The sequence below is a fragment of the Melanostigma gelatinosum genome, assembly GCF_949748355.1.
Source record: "Melanostigma gelatinosum genome assembly, chromosome: 15".
NCBI lineage: Eukaryota > Metazoa > Chordata > Actinopteri > Perciformes > Zoarcidae > Melanostigma > Melanostigma gelatinosum.
In genome coordinates this window covers 2,510,927-2,532,803 of record NC_136648.1, presented here as the reverse complement: position 1 = coordinate 2,532,803, position 21,877 = coordinate 2,510,927, and the positions used below count along the sequence as shown (strand labels likewise).

Sequence of the window (21,877 nt, the reverse complement as noted above, 5' to 3'; positions counted from 1 at the left end):
TGAAGTATGTTGCTGTAAACATGTGGAGGTGAGAAAGAGGCAATGCAGTGACGTCATCTCGACTCATATTCGATCATCAGCGGTGACGAGTTTGACAGTTTGATCAGAGTTCGTCAGCAGTGACTGACAGCTCCGTTCGAGACTCCTCTGCTCTGATTGGTTGTTCTTCTTGAACTAAATGAAGGCAGAGAAACCTGACATCATGTATCTCATGCATTACCGTCAGGATATCGTGACAGTTTAAACAAATATGACAAAAAGCTATTTTCATTACACCTTCATAAGTCTGCATGTTTCAAAACAAGCTAACATTTTGCTTCATTATTTTCAGCCCTTTTAAAGCTATTTGTTGAGCATTCTTCTTCACCGTGTTGGAAACATTTCAGCTGGAGTGGCCTCGGTGGACTCTGGAGCATTGAAGCTGGCTGTGTTTACTCTGAGCTTAACAGGATGCCCATTTATTTTCACATTGATTTTAATGCCGCGTTCTTGCAGGCAAGCTGCTTGAGAGCTCCTTTGTTTTGTTTAATCCTACCTACACAGTTATGAATGTACTATAGACTCGCTTACCAGCTTCTGCTCAATACTTTAATTGTGCAAAAACACAGAATGAATCACTACAAAATCACCTTGAAGTGCTGCCGGCGCCATACGAGGGATCTCCTGCGGTTTCAGTGTTGGAGCATTCTCCAGCAACTTCTCCTCTTCCTCATCCCTGGCAGTATCCTCCTCTTCTTCCTCCTCTCCCCCCAGGTCTCTCGGTCCAGGTCTGACACGGGTCATGCCCCTGTTTAGTCCCTGGTCCTGGTCCACCACTTGCAGGGCATCAGCAATGAGGCTGGACAGCTGCCCCAAGTCCTGTGCCGTCAGGCCGTCAACGTGGTGCCTGCCGACGCTCTTCAAGACGTTCTCGATGAACCTCTCTGGAGGAGACACAGAGGTGGTTTGTTAAAACGCTGAGAATGACAGTGTGTTTGATTTAGATCTTCATCTGGGAAACAGAGGTTGACTGAAACAATGTCACCGTCTGGTCCATTAAGTTGCTGGAGCTTTCAATCTCAACATGGATAAGAGGTCCATACGTGTCGTTCTCAGAGAAAGATCTGTAAAAATCCACCTGCTCAGCACGAAGCAGCACACAGACACAGTTAAAGACTCGCTGGTGGAGTCTTGCTGCAACTGCATCTGCAAAGGACGTTCCAGTGACACGGGACAACAGGTTCGTTGACTTATCGGAATCAGGAGTTTGACAGTTTTGTCTTTATAATGATTTCAGCGCCTTCATTCATCCAAATGATACCGCTGAGCTGAAATAGCCGGGGTCCCAGTACAGATGCTCAATATCTGGCAAGAACACATGTCAGGTACACCGTTGAAACATGAATTCTACCGTCACTCGCTGCTGTTTTTTAGCTTTAAATCTGACCAGAGCTTAAGCATGGAGGTGGCAGATCAGACCCATAGAAGTCATTTCGGTGATATTGTTCTGGAAGTCGCAAGCAAATGTTCTATTTTGTCATTTATGTACAATGACTGCGACATCTGAGCAAAGCAATGCAACAGAACAGGAAGCTGACCCTCTGTTCATTCAGGCTACAAACTCCAGCTTAAACAAATCGCCAAAGTTGAATTAAAAGCATTGACAGCTGAAAACACAGATGTTTCTTGTACGTGCAAGTGAGTGAGATGACCTTCCTTAAAACACGTACCATCCACAGAAGTCAGAGGGTCCTTGACTGAAGCCCCTTGAGTTCTCCCCAACTTCACAAGCCTGGATTTTGAGGTGTCTTTTTTGAGCCCAGGAGTGTCTGCTCTGCTGTAGAAGGGCCTCAGGCGGGTCGAGGGGGCCTCCTGCTCCTCGGGGCTCACCCTTCCACCGTAAAGGGAGAGATACCGCCTCAGGGCGCCCAGGAGAAGGTCGCCCTCGGCCTGCGTGGCGAGGAGCTGCTCGTCCGGGGGTCTCTGCTCCTGCAGAGGCAAGAAAGATGGAAGAGAGGAAAAGCCGGAGGGAGACGACTTCTGAGGCACAATCTGGGCCTCGGAGCGGTAGAAGTCCGCAGGGATGCCCGACTGGAAACGGTCGCCCTGAAAGAAACAAGGAAAAGCAATTATAACCACAGAGTTAATTTAAAGAAACACTGTGCCGTCATGGGGAACCCAAACCGTAAACATGACGGTGTCGATTATTACATCCTGATTCATGTTGCCGTTGTCTGGGGGCCAGAGAGTTTAAAGGGGCCCCGACTGTGAATGGACCCCAGGGCCAGCTTGATGGTCATTGGCCATCTATCGCTGCCTCGTTTCCTCTCATTTCTGTGCCGCCACATGTCTAAAGAGGGAAGCAGGCGTCCAGGTGTGTGGACGCATTGTACTTCATGCAGATGCTGGGACAAAGACAAACGTCCCGCTAACACTGAAGCAATGAGCAGAGATACGGTTGTGTATGCCGTTGCAACTAAATATGTTGCTGAGGTAAAATTGCCAAGTCATCCTGAGGCAGCAGCTTTCGGTTCAGTTCTAATCGTCAAACTGGTCAAAATATGCCTCGTTTATCCATTTAATATAAGATATGTTGATGCATTCTTTAAAACAGCTTATCAACTTTATCAAATAAGGACTTGTATATTAGGTTATTCTCTAAAAAAGTAATACATGGCAAGTTTCATTTTTTTTTTTTAATGGTTCAAAATAAAACGATTAAAGACAAATTCACGTAAGACGTATTGTTTTATCTGGAAGGAGATGAAGTCAAAGTGCTTCACATGTAAAAATCTAAACAGAACTCAATGTCGTCGAAAAAAATCACGGCTTTCATCCGACATCTATGACGACTACTGACATGAAAGGTAAGCCTGTATTTGATGAAAAACAAGTTATGAATCCATTTATGCAATCACAACAGATCCATCAGCTTCAACAAAAGCAAAGTGTCCCTGCCGGCTCCATGAAACGCCCACCTGGGAGCACAGAAATGGCACAAGCCTGACAAACGGTAAAATCACCATAACAACCCCGACATGAACCGTAAAGCTCCCCCACAGCTCGTCATCTTTAGGCTCTGTATGCGCCGAGGCCCCTCCTGGTATTTGTCACTGTCGGCATCTTTATTAATCTGCTGTGTGTCGCACAGTTGGTGCGCTTTTTATTCCACTCGTGGCCTCCAAGACCCCCCCCCCCCCCCCCCTTTGGGCCTCCTGCTCCGTTTTGCACCAAACACGTGAACTCGGATAGAAAATAAAAAGGCCACGAGGCCCAAAGCGACGCCTGCAGGGCTCAGTGCCACCCGCGCTCTGTGGAGGAGGAGAAAGGCCTCCGCCATTCAGCAGCGGCGCTCCCTCTGCCCTCGCCCCGCTGGAGACAGAGACCAGTCACGTGGAGAGTTATTAATCAGAGGAGTGAACTCGTGAACTCTCGGCTGCTATTATTTCGTAACGGCCGCGCTGGGAGAAGCCATCGGTTCGGATGAAGGAGCGAGAGCGGGAGCGACAACGAAGGATGACACCGGAAACTCTGGTGATTTTTATTTTTTATTTCAGCAGAGTAAAGACGTGCGAGTGCTTATTAAGTCCATGCTCCACACTCTCCCATGGCGTGAATGGCTCGCAGCCCCGGGCCAGTCTTTCAGAATGTAGAGGGCTGTTAAACAGGCTACTGAGCCAAGAAACCGGTCTCTTGAAACATTTATTGTTTTTGCATTATGTTTTTGTAGCAAAATATAAATGCTCAACTTCAGTGGATATCTTCAGTTTCAGTTTTGGAAAACAACCAGGATATAATAAAACATGTAAATAGTCAGCAGAAAGATCCTCTCTTTTCAGCTTTAGTTAATCACTAAAAACTGTGAGTGTGTGTGTGTGTGTGTGTGTGTGTGTGTGTGTGTGTGTGTGTGTGTGTGTGTGTGTGTGTGTGTGTGTGTGTGTGTGTGTGTGTGTGTGTGTGTGTGTGTGCGTGTGTGTGTGTGTGTGTTTTGTGGCTCGGTACTCGTTTGATTGCAAGTTTATTGAGTCTTTTTTAACAGAGGCAGGTGGCTGTGAGCGGAGAGTGGGGTGACAAGCAGATGTCCCACCTGCTCTTCCCACTTTCAGCAACAGGAGCTGGACTTTGTGCTGTGCGAGTCCAGGCTTCACTGGTTTACGAGGAGATGCATTCACTGGAGAGCGGAGACCAAGCAGAGACACATATAGCATCCAGGAATCCCTCACCTTGACCTGGGTGCTCGGGCTGGAGGCAGACGACGTCTTTGGAAGGAGGCCGAGACGCTGGAGGTACGTCTGCAGACTCCTGCTGAGCTCCGCCTCCGCGGGCTTCACCCTCTGTTCCGCTGGGTCCATCGCCTCAGATACCGGCCTGAGAGAGTGAAAAAGGAAGTTCCTAAATCATTACTTCATTTAAAAGACATACACTGACATACTTCCAACAGGGGGCAGCGCTCTCTAAATACATCTCTCCCGTCTCACTGGTAGCGTCACAATATTTCTGCAAACAACACATTATGAGTCGTGTTTTCTTTTTTTGTCATTTAGTTTTTGGCCCACAGTGGGACAGCGGGTCACCTCCACAGATCTTAACTGACGGGTAAACATCGGACCTTCTGTCGGCGTTGTAACCAGCTCCATTCTGCTGAGGCCTGTAGGGAACCCTCCTCAGTTTGGACAGCTCCTTGGACAGAACCTGCTGAGTGGCGTCATCTCTCCAGGTCAAACCTACGGACGGAAAACACGGAGAACCTTAAGAACCACGTCGGAACCCTGTTTCTACTTGGAGGCGGGAGAAGGGCAATAAATTGCTGAGCCTGCTGTAATTTCCCTTCACTCATTAGCAGAGCAGCGTGTTCTGGAGAGACTGACTTGCTGTGTCAGTGAAGAAGCAGAAACTATTAACCTGTACAAACCAAGTATTACTGATACATTCAAATACTCGACGAATGCACTTTTTGTTTCCTGATTCATATTCAATTCAAAAAAGATTCGTCTTCTCTGTGCTACTGAGGGCACAAGGGGAAATATTGATGAGCAGGTTCGGCAGCTGTGTCCCTTTTCTTCAGAGTAACATTTTCTTTGTCCGCTCGTTGTCAAACTGTCTCAGCACCGATGTCAACCACACACTCCCGTGCATTTACTGGCAAATGAAGCATAATCGACATAAATCTCTTCTGCAGTCCAGCAAGTGTACAAAAGGACAAGTTTGATGAGCTGCTTGGGCATTCATGTCTGCTTCTTATGCTTAACATGCATCCAAACACAGATTTGTTTTTTGGCATCCGAACAGAGGAGCAGGCGCCAGCACCAGATGGGGTTGCGGAACGAAATGTTACACCGGAAATATGGCCGCGCCGCGCAAAGCACAACATGAACCGAGAGGCATTTGGCAGATGAGCGACGACGTTCCTGAAAGATTGGATTCATACAGACGGCAGCTCCAGATGTGATGCCACAACATGTGGGTCCAGAACGGAGGACGAGAAAGGAGGAGAACACCCCCGCTGTAGTCTGTGAAGCCGGTTTCTCACGTTTTCAGAAGGTGAAGACATAAATGCAGCTGCGTGACATTAAATAAATGCATATAAAATGATGTGAAACTCTAAACCCCCTCTTGAAAATACATTGTTTTCATTTTTCATATCATACAAAACATAAATAAATAAAATGCACACATTCAATAAGAACACACATTCAAAGCATGCTTCGCTTTATTTATTGACCCCGATTGAAGAACCTTCGCTAAGCCCCGCCTCCTGCTGCTACCATGGAGCCCACACTGTCACTAACTGCACTCCCTGAAAAACGATTGTGTCATTTTTGGAAAAACAAAAAAAGGATTTCAGAGAGAAGCAGACAAAAGGATCTACAGTGTGTATTCAGGACAAATCCAGGACGACAAACGGATTCAGCAGCAAAAAGAGGTTAAAAAAGATGAAGATAGAAGCTAATTATCACCTGGCCATCGAGATGGAAGACAATGAAATAAAGGAACAACACTGTTCCTGTAAAGCTGGGCGGGTCTTTGTTCACTGTTACAATCATAAAAATACATATTCTCTCTTTTAGCTCCGTCCACCATCTGCTGAGGGAAATGTCGTTCTCTTTAGCTGCTAAATGCTCCACAATGTTCACCAGCTGGTCTCCAACTGTCTGTCTGCTGTTAGCTGCTGAGCAGGTAGTGAAAGGTTGTAGCCGGACAGATGAACAATGAGCTGAAAGCTCCACAAAGCTGAGCCATAACATGCCCCAGGAAACTAAACAAAGAAATGGGAAATGTATTTTCCCAACTGACTTTCATCTCCTCGACCTCCACTGATCAATGCTAAAGTCAGCCTCGTGTTAGCATTCGATAGCATTTCATAAAATCCTCCTGAACGAGGCATCTCATTACACTGATGAGCAACCGACAGCGACGCAGTTTCTAACAACTGCATCTACGCTGCTGCACGAATTAAATCAGCTCCACTCGCTGCAGAACATCTCAGCACCCGGACGCCTTCTTTCGACCGCTGCACGATGAGTTACGACCCCGACTGCCGCACGGAATCAGGCACAAGCCTCTCTTGAACAGCTGCACAGCGTGTCAGGCCACGCGTTCACCCTCACAGAGCCATGAAACCGAGCCCGTCACGGCAGCCGCGGTGGCTGAGAAAACGGACGTTTGCGGCGGCTGAACAGACGGCATCTGACACGACGGGTTAACAAACGCCGGAGCCCCTGCCAGGATATTCAGAGTGACTCTGCGCTTCTCACAGAGACGTGGGCAGGAGGCTGTCGGCCGGTGAGAGGCTTCTAAATGGCTGACGAAATGAGACCGCAAGAGGGATGAAGACTCGGGAGGTGTTCAGGGCCAAAGCTGGCGCTTTTATCCAGACGGACCAAAAGCAAAGTGAGTAAATGGACAAAGAGGCAAGCTGACAACCGTGAGGTCAGAGGTCAACGTGTCATGTCTTGACAAAGAACTGAAAGGAATAGCTCCTGCTCTATTCCTAAGTTCTCTCTTTTTTATTTGCTGTAGCTTTCTGTTCCATCTTCTGCACATTCTAACTGAATTATGCATGTGTACTCAACCACTAGAGTCACTGTAATGACAACCATGGGGCAAAAGCATAACAGGCGCAGCTTTCAGCAGTTTAGCGCTGGATTTATCGAGACCACTCGCGCAAACTTGATTTCCAAAAACCTGAAGCGCAACCGCACTCACTGCAGCGTGACTCGGCGAGGCGAGAGCAGAGCGAGGCTTCCTCTCTCGGGTTCGCTCAAAACGACCCACACAGTGTGATCGTTGGGAAAACGAGCAGTTGCCCAGCGGCGATTGGCTTTGTGTGTCCTAAAATCCGACGACGAGCCCGATTGGTCAACGGTACAGCGTATCGCCTGGAACTCTCTCCGACTAGCAGCTCTTGGGGACGGCAGCAGGTAAATTCACCGGCGCTGCTGCAAGTTGTCATGTGGCGCAAAAGATGCAGAGCTTTTAAACACAGGAAGTGCCCACCACATCATGGGGGAGGATTGGGACTTCTAGTTCTGCCACCATGGCGTCTGGAGTTGTCCTTGTTTTCGTCTTACAAATTTAACCCTCTGACTGTGTTTTTAGTACATGAAAGCTAATTGTGACATTTCGGTCACCTGAAAATGTCTTCGTGCTCGGTTGTACTTACATCCACCTTTTTGTGTCACTTCTGGTTGCAAAAAACCAAGATGGCGACGGCCAAAATGCCTAACTGAAGGCTTCTAAATCGTAGTTCACGAACCAATGTGTGACGTCACGGGGACTTCGTCATCTTCTTTCATGCAGTCTGTGTAAAAATCTTGGCTCCACTAGCTGATAAGGCCCATAATAAGGGTTTTGAAGCCTCCATAAACAGCTCATAGTTGGACTCAAGGAGGGTTTCAAATGTTTCAAATGTATATACGTATATATACGTATATACGTATATATACGTATATATATATATATATACGTATATATATATATATATATATATATATATATACGTATATATATATATATATATATATATACGTATATATATATATATATATATATATACATATATATATATATATATATACGTATATATATATATACGTATATATATATATATATACGTGTATATATATATATATATATATGTATATATATATACGTATATATATATATATATACGTATATATATATATATATATATATATATATATACGTACATACATATATATATGTACATACATACACACACACACACACACACACACACACACACACACACACACACACACACACACACACATATATATATATATATATATATATGTTGGAAACATTTATTCAGCTGTTCACCTGTTTGTGCTTAATACTGAAAAGAAGAGTTTAACTTTTTAAGAAAGTACACTTACTTGCTTTATTGAGAGATGAGAAGAGCAATACAACTTTCATATCTGTCTATTGATTATATAATATAAGGCCAGGAGACAGTTAGCTTAGCATAAAGATTGGAATCAGCTAGCCTCGCTGTAGCGTCACATTGAAAAGACAAACACGAGAACGGTACTGTATTGTCATCGCGCTGCATATGAATATGAAAGAGGAAGAGTTGAGGATATATGCTGTGTGTTTATGAGAGAAGAGAGCTCTTCTTTCATCTGTTCAGTGGACTGGCAGCGCCTGAGATGCAGATGCTTCAGTGTCTTTAGAGTTTTGTCCTCCCTAATGGCTTCTGCAGACAGCCGGGGCCAAACATCTCATTTGCATAATTCATTTCACTTCAGAGCGCCTGACAAATGCCTCCAAACTCCTCGCCTCTCTGTGAAATCTGAATATTTCTCCAGCTCTCCCGCCGAGTGCCGATTCGGCGAATTAAACCAAGAAGAGCAGTTTTTGTTGTTTTGTTGTGTTTTTTCTTTTTCTTTTGTAGGGGGGGGGGGGGGGGGGGAAGAGAACCAAATCACACTCCAAAGAACGACTGTGGAAAGAAAGGCAGAGAGAGAAAAGTCCTCACAAAGTAAGCGCTGCACTTCTTTTGCCATGACTCTCTCTTCAGCAGCCATGAAAGGCTGAACTCTCCAGAGAGGAACAGGCTGCTTCTTCCCGTCCTGTCGTTTGAAGCACAGCTGCATGATGAAAGCGCATGAAATGTTCCACGACGCCCAACGGCCGGTGCCGCAGGTGTCTGCCTCCCCCTAGTGGTACACTGCAACACCAGCAGCTTCTGACGCCAGAGAAGAAGAGACGAGCAGCAACTGATCGTTCATCGTTTCCATACAGGTCGTACAAATGTGACTTTTAATGCAATTCAAACTACATTTCACATTGATTCTAATCTTGGTTGTGAATTCTTCTTTTCCTTCTGTGACATATCCCTACTGTTTTATGATCCATACTGATATATATTGTATACATTTTGGATCTGCACCTTATTTACACCCGATTGTATCTCAGACGCTCAACTTTTATCTCATCTTATCTTCTTCGTTCGGGTTTGTGTGGGATGAATTCTGGTTTTCTTACTCTAAGTAAATTGTGTGCAATAAGAAGTGAACAAGTAGCCAATATATATATATATATATACATATATATACAACGGTTGTTGCAAGAGTAGAACAACACATCACCGGTCTCAGTACAAACTCCTGTATTGCAGCCAAATGTTCACCGTTTCAACCAAACCGTGACCAGTTTGTACTTTGAACTTAAAGGAATAGTTCAACAACGCCTGGGCTACTCTCAATTCTCACACAAAGAACGTGTGTTCTTTTCCAGCTTTTAGGTTCTGAAATGAACACACAACACAAGGCTTGACCATCCTCAGAAATCTTAGAATCTTTATTTTACTTTATTTTCAGACATCCAATTGATGAATCCTGTTGAAGGACCTTTGTTCATTTTACATGTTCACTTCACCCACAAAATCAATCAGAACTCATCTTCAATGATTACATTTACACTGCAATTATTAAATAAAATGGAGATATTGTTATAGACAGCACAGCTTATTTTACAGCAACAAAATGTGCAATAATATCAAGGCATTATGATATGCATATTACAACACAAGAGCTATGACATCACAACACAGGTTATGTAAAAGTATGTGTATCTGATCTGTTTTGCAGATTGACTGCAGCAGTGATTTAACCGATATCAATGTGTGTTTGTTTGCCAAGGAGCTGCATTGTCAGACGAAGCAGGAAGTGCCTCCACGGCTGTGAAAGCCGCCTCAAACGGAAAATACAACGACGACAACGCAGCTCGAGTGACATCTGATGTGTGGGACATGAAATGCATGAACACCAAATCAATAACCGCTGAGGAACTACGCTAAAGACAAACGCAATTTCAAAAAGCAGAACCGAACCCGTTGCCACCTGAAACAATGCCGTCTACTTCAGCTCACACAACGTGGCATTGTCTCCTCCAGAAAAATGGAGAGCAAGTCCAGCATAGAGAGGCTGAGTGAATGTGGTCTGGACTCTGTGGAGGAGGGTCATGGTTTCATCCACGTTGTAAAAAGACAGAACGCCTGCCTTGTGATCCAGGAAAACTCCTACTTTTAGGGACGACTTGCCTGAGATTGCAGTGTTGATATCATTGTGTCTGAATTCATATTTAGCAAGACAATATAATGCCCAGGACTTGTCATTGTGTCCGAATGTGCATTCATGATAGGTCCCTGATCTGCTCATGTCCTTGTATGCAACAGCTATTGTGACGAGTGCATCCCACTCCACCTCCCAGTAACAACACCCAGTCAGACTCTCTCTACTCAGGACCTGACAATTCTTATTGAATGCAGAGGACTTAAATATCGGAAAATAGTTTGGTCTCGTTGTTACTTTACGGTTCCTCTCAGATAATATCATCCCAGCGTTTGCTGTATTTGGATCCAGTGTGATCGGACATGCATACTGTAAGAATTCCTCTCTGGTCCTCAGTTGTTGCGACAGTAAAGCATCCACTTCAGTCACTGTTCGTAGAATCTTTGGCCACTTCTCACTCAGAACGTCCTGTAGTTTATCTCTGACGTCTGAGACAGCCGCTGTCACGTCCTCAAAGTATGTCAGAGGACGTAGTTTGGTGCTGGGTAACTCTGTAGACTCACTGAGTGGTGACAGTGAGGGGTAGTTGTGTAGAAACTGGTTGTGATCCTCTGTGTGTGAGAGCTGCTGCAGCTCAGCGTCGTTCCTCTTCAGCTCAGTGATCTCCTGCTCCAGCTTCTCCTGAAGCTCTTTGACTCGACTCACTTCAGTTCTCTGCTGGGATCTGACCTGCTGCTTCACATCAGAGCTTCTCTTCTCCATGAGACGGATCAGCTCAGTGAAGATCTTCCTATTGTCCCCCACTGCTTTATCAGCAGAGAGATTAATTTTCTCCACCTCATGTTGAAGCAGCTTCACGTCTTTCTCTCTGTTCTGGATTCTCTTCTGGATGTTTAGTCGACTCACCTCCAGCTCTCTCTGCCTCTCAGTCCTTTCTGCTGCAGCTGAGACTGTGTCGTGGCCTTTGTGTTCATCCATTAAGCAGAGATAACAGATACACTGCTGATCTGTACGACAGAAGATCTTCATCACCTCATCGTGACGAGAGCAGATGTTCTCCTGGAGCTTGTTGGAGGGGTCCACCAGCTTGTGTTTCTCAAAGGCAGGAGATTTTAAATGAGGCTGAAGGTGTTTCTCACAGTAAGAGACCAGACAGACCAGACAGGACTTGATGGCTTTCAGTTTCCTCCCAGTGCAGACATCACAGGACACATCTTCAGGTCCAGCATAGCAGTGATCAGCAGGAGCAGCTTGGAGTCCAGTCTTCTTCAGCTCCTCCACTAAATCTGCTAACATGGTGTTTTTCAGCAGGACAGGCCTCGGTCTGAAGGTCTGCCTGCACTGAGGGCAGCTGTGGAGTTTCTTCTCCTTCTCTCCATCCCAGTGGGTTTTAATACAGTTCATGCAGTAGCTGTGTCCACAGGGAATAGTCACCGGATCCTTCAGTGGATCCAGACAGATGCAACAAGAGAAGGTCTCCTGGTCCAGCCGAACTCCTTTCTGCGCCATTTCACTTCTCAGTGGCAACAACTGTCTGAGTTTCACTTCCTCAGAATTAAATCAAGTTTGAGCTCTGATCTGAACAACATGCAACATGCAACACAGAAAATAGTCACCGGATCCTTCAGTAGATCCGGACAGATGCAACAAGAGACGGTTTCCTAGTCGAGCTGTGACATTGTATCCCTCAAGACTGTCGGCCGTCTGAGTTTCACTTCTTTAGAATCAAAACACGTTTGAGCTCTGATCCGAACAACTCGTGCCTCAGCTCGTTCACTTAGACAGCTGTTGGTTACACCCATCTTAAAACTGTAGCTCTGGAGGGGAGGGAAGAAGGAAGTATTTGCTCAGGGTGGAGCTCGCTGTGTTTGAGAGCAGGAAGAGGACGGAGGGGGTCGGGCAGTGACTCATTTCTGGAAGAGAATGCTTTTAGAGTGGCAATGTGAGACTCTCACCCTGCTCACAGTACTTCTGAAACACAACGCGCTCGACGTCTCACTGAGTTATTGAGCCCTTTCTGCAAGTAACTGTGTTCAGGAAATGACCATTAACACAGTTGCATTTATAGCAGCAATCGCTTTGTCGAGTGTTGTATTATACGACTTTGAGGCTCATAATTACTGACACACCATCTCTTACAGTCACACAGACATGACACGAAAGAAACTGCTTTTGGGGGGCAGTCAGGCTCCTACAGCATCTCAAGCTGTTCTACATTACATACAAGCTCTCTTCAACACGTAGGCCACAGCAGATTTATTGCATATGAACATAAATTGTTGGTGACACAGTTGCACAACACATGAATAAACAAAATGCAACATTTAATGAGTTAAACGTTCTTTTCAGGAAAAATGTGTTTTCAAGACACAGCTCTTGCATGAGTTTGCCTTTGTGCTGTGTGTGTGTGTGTGTGTGTGTGAGAGACGTGTGTGTGAGACGTGTGTGTGTGTGTCTGTGTGTGTGAGAGAGTGTGTGTGTGTGTGTGTGTGTGAGACGTGTGTGTGTGAGACGTGTGTGTGTGTGTGTGTGCGTGTGTGTGCGTGTGACGTGTGTGTGTGTGTGCGTGTGTGTGTGTGCGTGTGACGTGTGTGTGTGTGTGCGTGACGTGTGTGTATGTGTGTGTGTGCGTGTGTGTGTGTGCGCATGTGTGCGTGCGTGCGCGTGCGTGTGGTGTGTGTGTGTGTGTGTGTGTGTGTGTGCGTACCTCTGTTGGACAGCTTCTCCAGCAGCGTCCTGAAGCGTTGCACTACAGACGGGGAGACATCGTAGGCGTAAACCTCCTTCACTGGAACAGGGCGACACCTCCCGAACATGTCATCTGTCAACACGTCAACACTTCAATTAGAGAATCAAACGCACATTTTAGCCCATTTTACAGTTCACAATCAGGTCAAGGAACTTTTTTATAAAAGGCTAAATATTCAAATCTTTCAGGGCTTTTTCTCAAAACGGACTAAATTGACTTCATTTTCACACAACCATGAATCAGGAATTTGTCCGAAGTTCCATCTGACAATAGAATCTGCCTGCATGCTTCGACAGCTCGATCAATACCTGGAGCCGTTTCCTTGGTCGCGTCAGCATTTATTGATGGACAGTAACAGCAGAAAGCATGAAGCTCCACACTGCAACCAGTTAGTTGCATTTTGTAACATGTTGTATTGTAACTTCGGAAAACATGAAACATGTTGTTCGTTGTCAATTTACTGATTCGTTTGCAACTGCAGATACAATTAACAAATAAAATGTTCTCATTCTGTTAATAGAACATGTCAGCCATCATTCTGTTGCAAATCAGTTGAAGATAAATGTAATTTGTAGGAGACACGGATGAATTAAAGGCAGTCGTGTTTCTGAGCTCCGACAAACATTATTGTGATCTTATGTTGTAAAAGTCATTATTCCTGTTGAGCTGAAACATCAGAGTACAAGTGTTGTTTGTATGTTAATGCTTCAGTCTGCGGCTCGATGTTTTCTCGTTGCATGTCTGCATGAGTGTGTGTGTGTGGGAGAGAGTGTGCATGTTGCATACGGCACTGGTTAAATAGTAATTCAGGCCACTTGTCTATAAATAGCCTCTGCGTCATTGTGCTCCGTTTAGCGTGCAGCCGAGGACGAGCGGCGGCACCGACCGTTGATCACGCTCAGACGCGTGTTCGGCGGTTTACAATGAGACGGAACAGTGAGATGTACTGCGGGGGAGGGAGAGCGAGGGAAGAAGGGAGGCAGAGGAACAATGCAGCTGGCGAGTTGCAAGACTCAACCTTTGAACTGGAAATTGTCACATCTACACAAAATAAACAGATAAATGGAGAAAGACAAACAAAGACAAACAAAGACCAAGAAACAGAAGTATTGGTTGCTCATCACTACAAGTCTCTTCCTTCACTTGATGCACTTACATCTCTGTATCTTCCAGGAGCTACATCTGACTCATCATTAAACTCATCCAGAGCCGCAGTATCGAGGATGAAGATGCGATTACGTTGACGCTGGGCTGAGACGTTATAGATGTTGCTGTTCCTCAACTGGACTTATTGGGTACGAGCCTCGTGTTTCACCCTGCTGGAGCAAGAAACCGAATATCTTCAACTCCAATGAGTTACGTGACAAGATGAGTTATCATTGACTTGGTTTCAAGCGGGATCTGAACAGTGGTCTCCTGGGTGAAAGTCCTGTCTTTGTTTTTTAAACGTGGAGATTAAAAAGTAAACCCAGGCTGCAACGTGTGTCTTCAGGGTCCAAACTGCAAAACCTGGAGCTCAGTTTCAGCAGAGCAGCACGTCGCCCTCTTTTATGTCATAAAACAATCAAACGTAAAATATGACGACGGCTTATCGATGTCGAAAGATACGGATAACAGTGACAAAGTGTAAAAAAAAGACAAACAAGATCCTGAGTTAGCTGCTGCACCGCGGGCCTCTCTTTCTCCTTCAGCTCTGATCTCATCATACGATCTTGAATTACCTCTCATAACACGACTCATGCAGACCTCAAGACGCTGTCATTTATCCCAGTTCACTACCAGAGCCAGAACATGTCTCCTTGTGATGGAGGGTCCAGGTTAGAGCAGAGCGAGGACGCACAGGCCCGTTGCCAGAAGCAGAGGGTGTGAGAGATGCAGGAGATGGACCGGCAGCGCTGACCAGATGCTGCTTTCGGTTGCCACAACTTCAAAACACGTCGGGGCTCGACGGTAAGGGTTGCAGCTTTACTGTGTTACATACGGCATGTGTTTTGAATGAATCGCATCATGAACAGGTTCAGTACTTGGTATCTACTCATTCATAACCAATGGACGTAGCGCGTACTGAAGAGCATCAAACACGCGTCGGGTCGACGGGTAATGCGATGAAGGAACACTTGCCGTCGAATGGCTCTTGGACACGGTGCGGTTGTGCACGTCTGGACTGTGTTGTTGGGACATGCTGACTGAAAGCAGCAAACAGAGTCCTGCCTAATGAACTGCACTGAGACATCTTCATGGATCTGTTGCCTCCGGGGGACCCGCACAAGTCCATCATCCCTCACAGACCGCACTCTCACAAGACCGCTGAGATCGGGCAGCGCTCGGCAGCTGCCCCGGGTTCATGCTCTGAAGATATTTTCATGTCTAGGACCCAGGTTGCCCTCGCCATGGGGTGCTGCAACATGTCGAAGGTTGCGATGTTCATGCAGCAGCCAGCGCATGGGGACTGGGCCGGTTAAGCCCGGCTCCTCCTGCGCCTGTTGCCATGGTCATCTCCATCGAGGGCTGTTCGTCCCCGGCCACTCATCAAGAGGAAGTGTGCGGGGGAGAGACATCAGCCTCCTCTGTGACTCTGGCTTCTGTGTGTGTGTGTGTGTGTGTGTGTGTGTGTGTGTTGTCAGGGATTGGGAAGTGAATCCCCCATCTTGAATTGTAGGGAACAATCTGGCTTCGTGCCCCTGTGAAGAGAGTTGTGTCTGCACCTGATCTAATGGACCAGTTCTAGTACAACAGGAAGTGTGATCTTCAGCCTGTCACAATAATGCCCAGTGTCACATTACTTTTTGTACATTGATGCATTTTGACATTTGGCGTGTACGTAATGATACGAAGGAAGACGTTTTAATTTGAGGCTGTGTGGGTGGTTTGAAAAGGCAGCATGTCGGGGGAGGGGCTTGCAGCATGTCGGGGGAGGGGCTTGCAGCATGTCGGGGGAGGGGCTTGCAGCATGTCGGGGGAGGGGCTTGCAGCATGTCGGGGGAGGGGCTTGCAGCATGGCGGGGGAGGGGCTTGCAGCATGTCGGGGGAGGGGCTTGCAGCATGGCGGGGGAGAGGCTTGCAGCATGTCGGGGGAGGGGCTTGCAGCATGGCGGGGGAGGGGCTTGCAGCATGGCGGGGGAGGGGCTTGCAGCATGTCGGGAGAGGGGCTTGCAGCATGTCGGGGGAGGGGCTTGCAGCATGTCGGGGGAGGGGCTTGCAGCATGTCTTGGGAGGGGCTTGCAGCATGTCGGGGGAGGGGCTTGCAGCATGTCGGGGGAGGGGCTTGCAGCATGGCGGGGGAGGGGCGAGCAGCATGGCGGGGGAGGGGCTTGCAGCATGTCGGGGGAGGGGCTTGCAGCATGTCGGGGGAGGGTCTTGCAGCATGTCGGGGGAGGGGCTTGCAGCATGGCGGGGGAGGGGCTTGCAGCATGTCGGGGGAGGGGCTTGCAGCATGTCGGGGGAGGGGCTTGCAGCATGACGGGGGAGGGGCTTGCAGCATGTCGGGGGAGGGGCTTGCAGCATGGCGGGGGAGGGGCTTGCAGCATGTCTTGGGAGGGGCTTGCAGCATGTCGGGGGAGGGGCTTGCAGCATGGAGCCACGCTGTTCGGTGTACACATGATCATAAATGGCTGCGTGGAATCATTTTTGAGGCACATGCAGGATGCAGGAAAGAAAGGAGTGAAGGTGTGCTTTGCGTCACAGGCTGTAGAAGCGACGGGTTGCATTTCATCCTTGAGGCTTTAATTAACCATCATGAGCACCAGAGACACGCACCCCCCTGTCCTCACAGTGAACGCTTTCATACGTTCTCTCCTCGGTTTCATTGTCGGTTATAGAGAACGACGCTGCTTCAGAACGGTGGGAGCGCAGAACGACAAGGCGTGAAGTTGGGACTCGGTTTCATTTCCTATTTGCTCACCAGCTGCATCTCATGTCTTCTGTTAACTATGGGAACGGAGCCTGCTGCTCTGATTGTTGTCGGGTTTATTTTCTCATGAAAGAAAGATTCTGACTGATCTGACACATGAGAGATAACTGTAAATGTAAACTGTTAAATGTACTAGAAAGGTGCAATGGAAGTTCTGATTAAGATTGCTGTCATGACTTTCACATTAAAGTTCCTATGATGGCGTGAGACTAACATGTAAACCATCATGTGCACGGGCTTCAAATGGATGTGTGGGCCTTGATTAAACCAGTACAATCAGAATATCTTGACTTCACTATTTTGCTGAAAGCAAAGAGAAGTTTTCAATACATTCAGGTGATTCATTTAACTGTGAAAGATGGCTTCAACCAACTACAATCAAAATAAACGTACCCTTTTGGCCACGCCCTAAATTGGTGATGTCATGGCAGATGTCAGCCGTGGACTGTGTACAAGAACTGAACAAAGTCACCATGACGTCACCATTCGTTGGTGGACTACGGGTTGAAAGCCTTGAGTGCAACTTTAAAAAGCGTTTGAAAGTCGTCCAATAACAAGTTAAAGGAAGACTTTCCTCCGGGTGTTGAGATATCGTTCTAGCCGTCACATCCTCCCTTTGTGTCCTCAGCTGAACGACATCTTTATTTATCTTCCTGCCAACAGATTAAAGCCTCCGACTCCAATCAGAGCGGCTGCGTGTCCCGATAGTCTGAGCGGCCAATCGCCAACGCAAGCGGCTGGCATTGTGCGCGAGGGCCAGTTCGACAGCAGCTGTTGAAGCAGCTCAGACACACGCGGCGAGCGAGAACAATGGCTGGAGGCGGAGCCACCGGAGCTCTTTCCATTGTGAGATCCAGCTGTAGGCGCAGCCTCGCCTCACCTGGCTCACTCCAAGAGGAGCCGTGCTCTCTGAAAGGTCAGCTCATCGGGTCAACACAACATTCACGCTGTTGGCCTTCTGTCTGTGATTTAAATCCTGCAGAGATGTTGAAGCCAGTAAACCAATAAAACAGAGAAATAAAAGGTTAGAGCACAACGTTTGGGGAGGAACCCGCTTATCAGCCGCCTGCCGCAGTGGAGTCACAGATACAAGTGTTTCCAGGATTCGAAAATAATGCATGCTGACTATTTCCACGGCACGACTTTCATGTTTTGAGCTCTTTTTATGATTCTGGGTTGATTCTCAGCAGGAGTTTCCTTCCTCTTGATGCCAGAGAGGCCGCGAGGAAACATATTTACACGAGGTTGTGAGGGTGTAGTTACAGAACCCTGCAGTTTATTCCCAAGAGGCTCGTCCAATAATGAAGATGATGTTTCTGCTCACTTGCAAGCGCGCTCATTTAGTAAATGTCTCGCCTCTTCCAACCGAGATCGTGAACACAGTGAAGGCTGAATGTTTCCTCCGACATGCAGCTGGTGCTGACGCTGAGATCGGCCTGCAAACGAGCAGAGGTTGGATCCACAAACACAAACTACAGAGGGAGGAGGTCCCAGACATCCAGATCACCAACCGGAAAATATTCAACACAAGAGATTGCTATCAGGAACCAGAAGTAAGAAGTAACGTCACCCATTTGTTTGTGGACGGCCATTTTTAAGCCTGGAGTTCGGCATTTAGACCGACGCCATCTTGGTTTCTTTGCAACCAGGAGTGACACGAGAGGGTGGAGTGGTCCAACCGAAGGACATTTACAGGAGAACAAAATGTGACGAAGAACGTTCACAAACTGAAACACATTGTGAAAAGGTTGAATTCCAAAGACTAAAAAACACAGAAACCGGACAACACCGTGGTAGCCACCTGTCAATCACAGTAAGCCCCGCCCTAAAGCATCCCCTGCTTTATGGTCTGTGTGACTCTAAATGGAGCATAATGTACTAAATGAACATCATGCTGTATTGAAGAAGACTTGAAACTAGAGATTGAGACATAAACTCATGTTTACAATGTTTACTGAGGGAATAAATCAAGAGAGAAGTGGAGTCATTTTCTATAGACTTCTATACAATATTCCATTTTTTCAAACTGTTCCGGATCTGGTTAAATGTACTTAAATACCTGTAATTTGTGGAGTCAAATAAAGCTTTTAAAATTTGTTTGTGTGTCAGATTTCTTACCGTTGACGCAGATCTCATACGGTGAACACAGCTCGTTCTCAAACAGGCAACCTGTGCAGAGAAACACACACAACACATGGTTTAGCAGGTTGACCCAAAACTAGTTTGCATGAATCTCTCAGACGTCTGCCTCCAACCAGAATAAACACACTTTCACCTTTGAGATCAGACTGCGTCTCTCAACCTCCGTTTACCCAGGATGCACTTCATCTCTCACAAAGACAAACCAGAGTGAAGTAATGTGCCGCAAGCTGGTGTCGTGTTTACCCGGATATTCACTACGTGTCTGTTTCGGTGTAATTAAAAGAGAGAATCACCGGGGCGGTGTTTCGTTCGTGTCTCTGGTAGTTTGCAGCAGTCTTGTTAAAAGCAGAACGCTGTTTACAGAGTCAGAGCTTCATCACAGCGGCTTCGGTCGACTTCTGCACAGCAGCAATAACAAGAGAGAAACTACACGAGCGAGAGGAGCGACACACAGAGGCGGCCGGCGGCGAGGGAGTCGAACATCTGACAGCAGCATGCTGGACACACATTTAAATCCATCGATTCAAATCAAATGAAATGTAAGAGAAGCAATCAGAGCAGCTCATTTATGCAGCGATCATTTTGCCGCCGTCTCTTTTTGTGCAGTCCACAAATGACATACCCATATCATACCAATATCAAACTATTTTAACACTGAAATCTATTTATTTTTTTGTTTCGTTTCCTTGTTTTTTTTTTTTTACTTGTACTGATGTCTGCTTTGATTGTCTGCATGATACAAACCTGTTGTGAATATAATATCAGGATCTTAAACAGAGTTGTGATGCGTTGTGCTTTTAACAAAGTCATTGAACCCGAACAAGTTAACAAACTACAACTATATACATATGAATGATTATAGTTCTTATTATAAATGTAGTAGATTATAAACTACACATTCAAGTGAAGTTTTATTTACGGTCGAGGAGCCAAAGTTCCTTCAGAGAAAAAGCAGATCAAGAGACGTGTCAGAAAAGAAGGTTCAAGTAAAAGGTGTTTTGTTTCCTGTCACTTCCAGATCTTTATTTTCTTCAGCCAGTTAGAGCTGGAGGATATGGAATATGGTTTCTTGGACTTCTGCTGCCACCCCGAGCCGTCTGCTCTCTGCTCTCATCACTCCACGGCAGCAGAGTGTGAAATAGGTCGCGGTGCTGCACTGAGGACCGACGCCAAGCCGGCGATGCGAGAGGACGAGGACGAGGACGAGGACTTCAATCCAACTTCAGCCCCATGTGAGCAAAGAGTAGCGTCCACACTGTGGCCTTTTAATGCTTCCTGGCACGGCCATTATACAAGACGCGCTCTCTGACGAGGAAGGCACTACATTTCCCAGAATGCCATCTGTCCGCCTGCAGCAGACACCTGCTACTCCTGAGGGAGAGGACCTCCATGGATCAGATATTCAGGACATAAATAGTCGTAATTGACTTTGGTAAGAGTTTGCAGAGTGCTGTCAGCTTCACACACGTCTCTCTTTGAAGATGATGTTTCTGCTTTGGAATGAAGAATAAAATGCCACAACGTGGTGTTGATTGATTTACTCTTTTGTGTGTATTTATTATATTATGTATTTTAATGTTGCTCTATTTTCAGGATTCCTTCTTTAACATCTGGCCAGAGGACGGCAGCTTAAAACAGCCGGAATTAAAGCTTCATTTTTACAGTTTGCAACTTTCTTCTTCTCTGTTTATCAATGAGCATCATTGCCCCCAAACAGTCAACCAGCCCGTTCATATCAAGATGTATCCGCCTCATGATCTTCAATCAGGCTAAACAGGAAGCCGTTAGAATGATGGGATGTTTGACTGAACCTGGGATGGCAGAGCCCCGGTGCTCTCATAAACCTCCGTCACATTCGCAGTTACGGCGACATCAGCGGCTCCCCGACCGACCAATCAGCACGCACGGAATGTCAACGAGCGTTGCCACAGAGACGGTGAAGCGAACCAGCGGCGACCTTCTCCGGGTCCAAGTTAATGATTGGAGGATATTATGTTGCTGTCGGGAAGCAACGGAGCACAAATGACGTTTTACACGTTGAAACTTCTGCACGAGCCACATGTGAGCCGTGAGAATATGATCATCCAACACCAGCACGGAACCACAGGAGCAGCACTCACAGAAGACCTTTTAGGCAGAGCAGAAATACGAATCAGCATTTTAATTTGTTTACTATGTCAAAGGTGATAATTGTTGCTGTGTTATTGTAATTATTTGTTTCTGCACAAAACTCTGTTACAAATTCCAGCTTCTCGCTAATTCACCACATCAATATTTCAATAAATGAGAATATTAACAGCAGCAACGTCATGCCAGTTTGATCAGGTCATGATATTCTCTCTACGGCTCCCTGAAGGTTTATCAGAAGAACATTTGAAATGTTGTAAGAATATATTAAAGGCTCACAACTAAGTCATCATTGATTAAAGTTTTAATATGCAAGTTACATTCACACCTTCCTCCCACTTCTGATTTGTTACGATCAATCTTTTATGAAGAAAACAAGAGAATTATGGACATATTTATATAGTACAGTAAATGTTTATTTAGAGTTTAGAA

The 21,877-nt window shown here is 46.3% G+C and overlaps 2 protein-coding genes across 2 annotated transcripts in view; both read right to left on the bottom strand.

The window, feature by feature from the left end:
• The window catches only part of LOC306789304 (receptor-type tyrosine-protein phosphatase N2-like), a 150,601-nt gene that overhangs the window by 125,751 nt on the left and 2,973 nt on the right, over positions 1-21,877 (bottom strand). The window contains exons 2-7 of the mRNA XM_079285192.1: positions 19,295-19,345; positions 13,225-13,338; positions 4,589-4,703; positions 4,203-4,347; positions 1,710-2,085; positions 630-923 (exon numbers count right to left, since the gene is read on the bottom strand). Of these exons, the coding sequence (XP_079141318.1) occupies positions 630-923; positions 1,710-2,085; positions 4,203-4,347; positions 4,589-4,703; positions 13,225-13,338; positions 19,295-19,345 (1,095 nt within the window). The remainder of the gene's footprint in view (positions 1-629; positions 924-1,709; positions 2,086-4,202; positions 4,348-4,588; positions 4,704-13,224; positions 13,339-19,294; positions 19,346-21,877) is intronic.
• LOC306789306 (tripartite motif-containing protein 16-like) lies at positions 9,888-12,147 on the bottom strand. The gene has a single exon (XM_079285194.1). It carries the CDS (start codon positions 12,024-12,026, stop codon positions 10,362-10,364), a length of 1,665 nt encoding a protein of 554 aa, XP_079141320.1. The 5' UTR covers positions 12,027-12,147; the 3' UTR covers positions 9,888-10,361.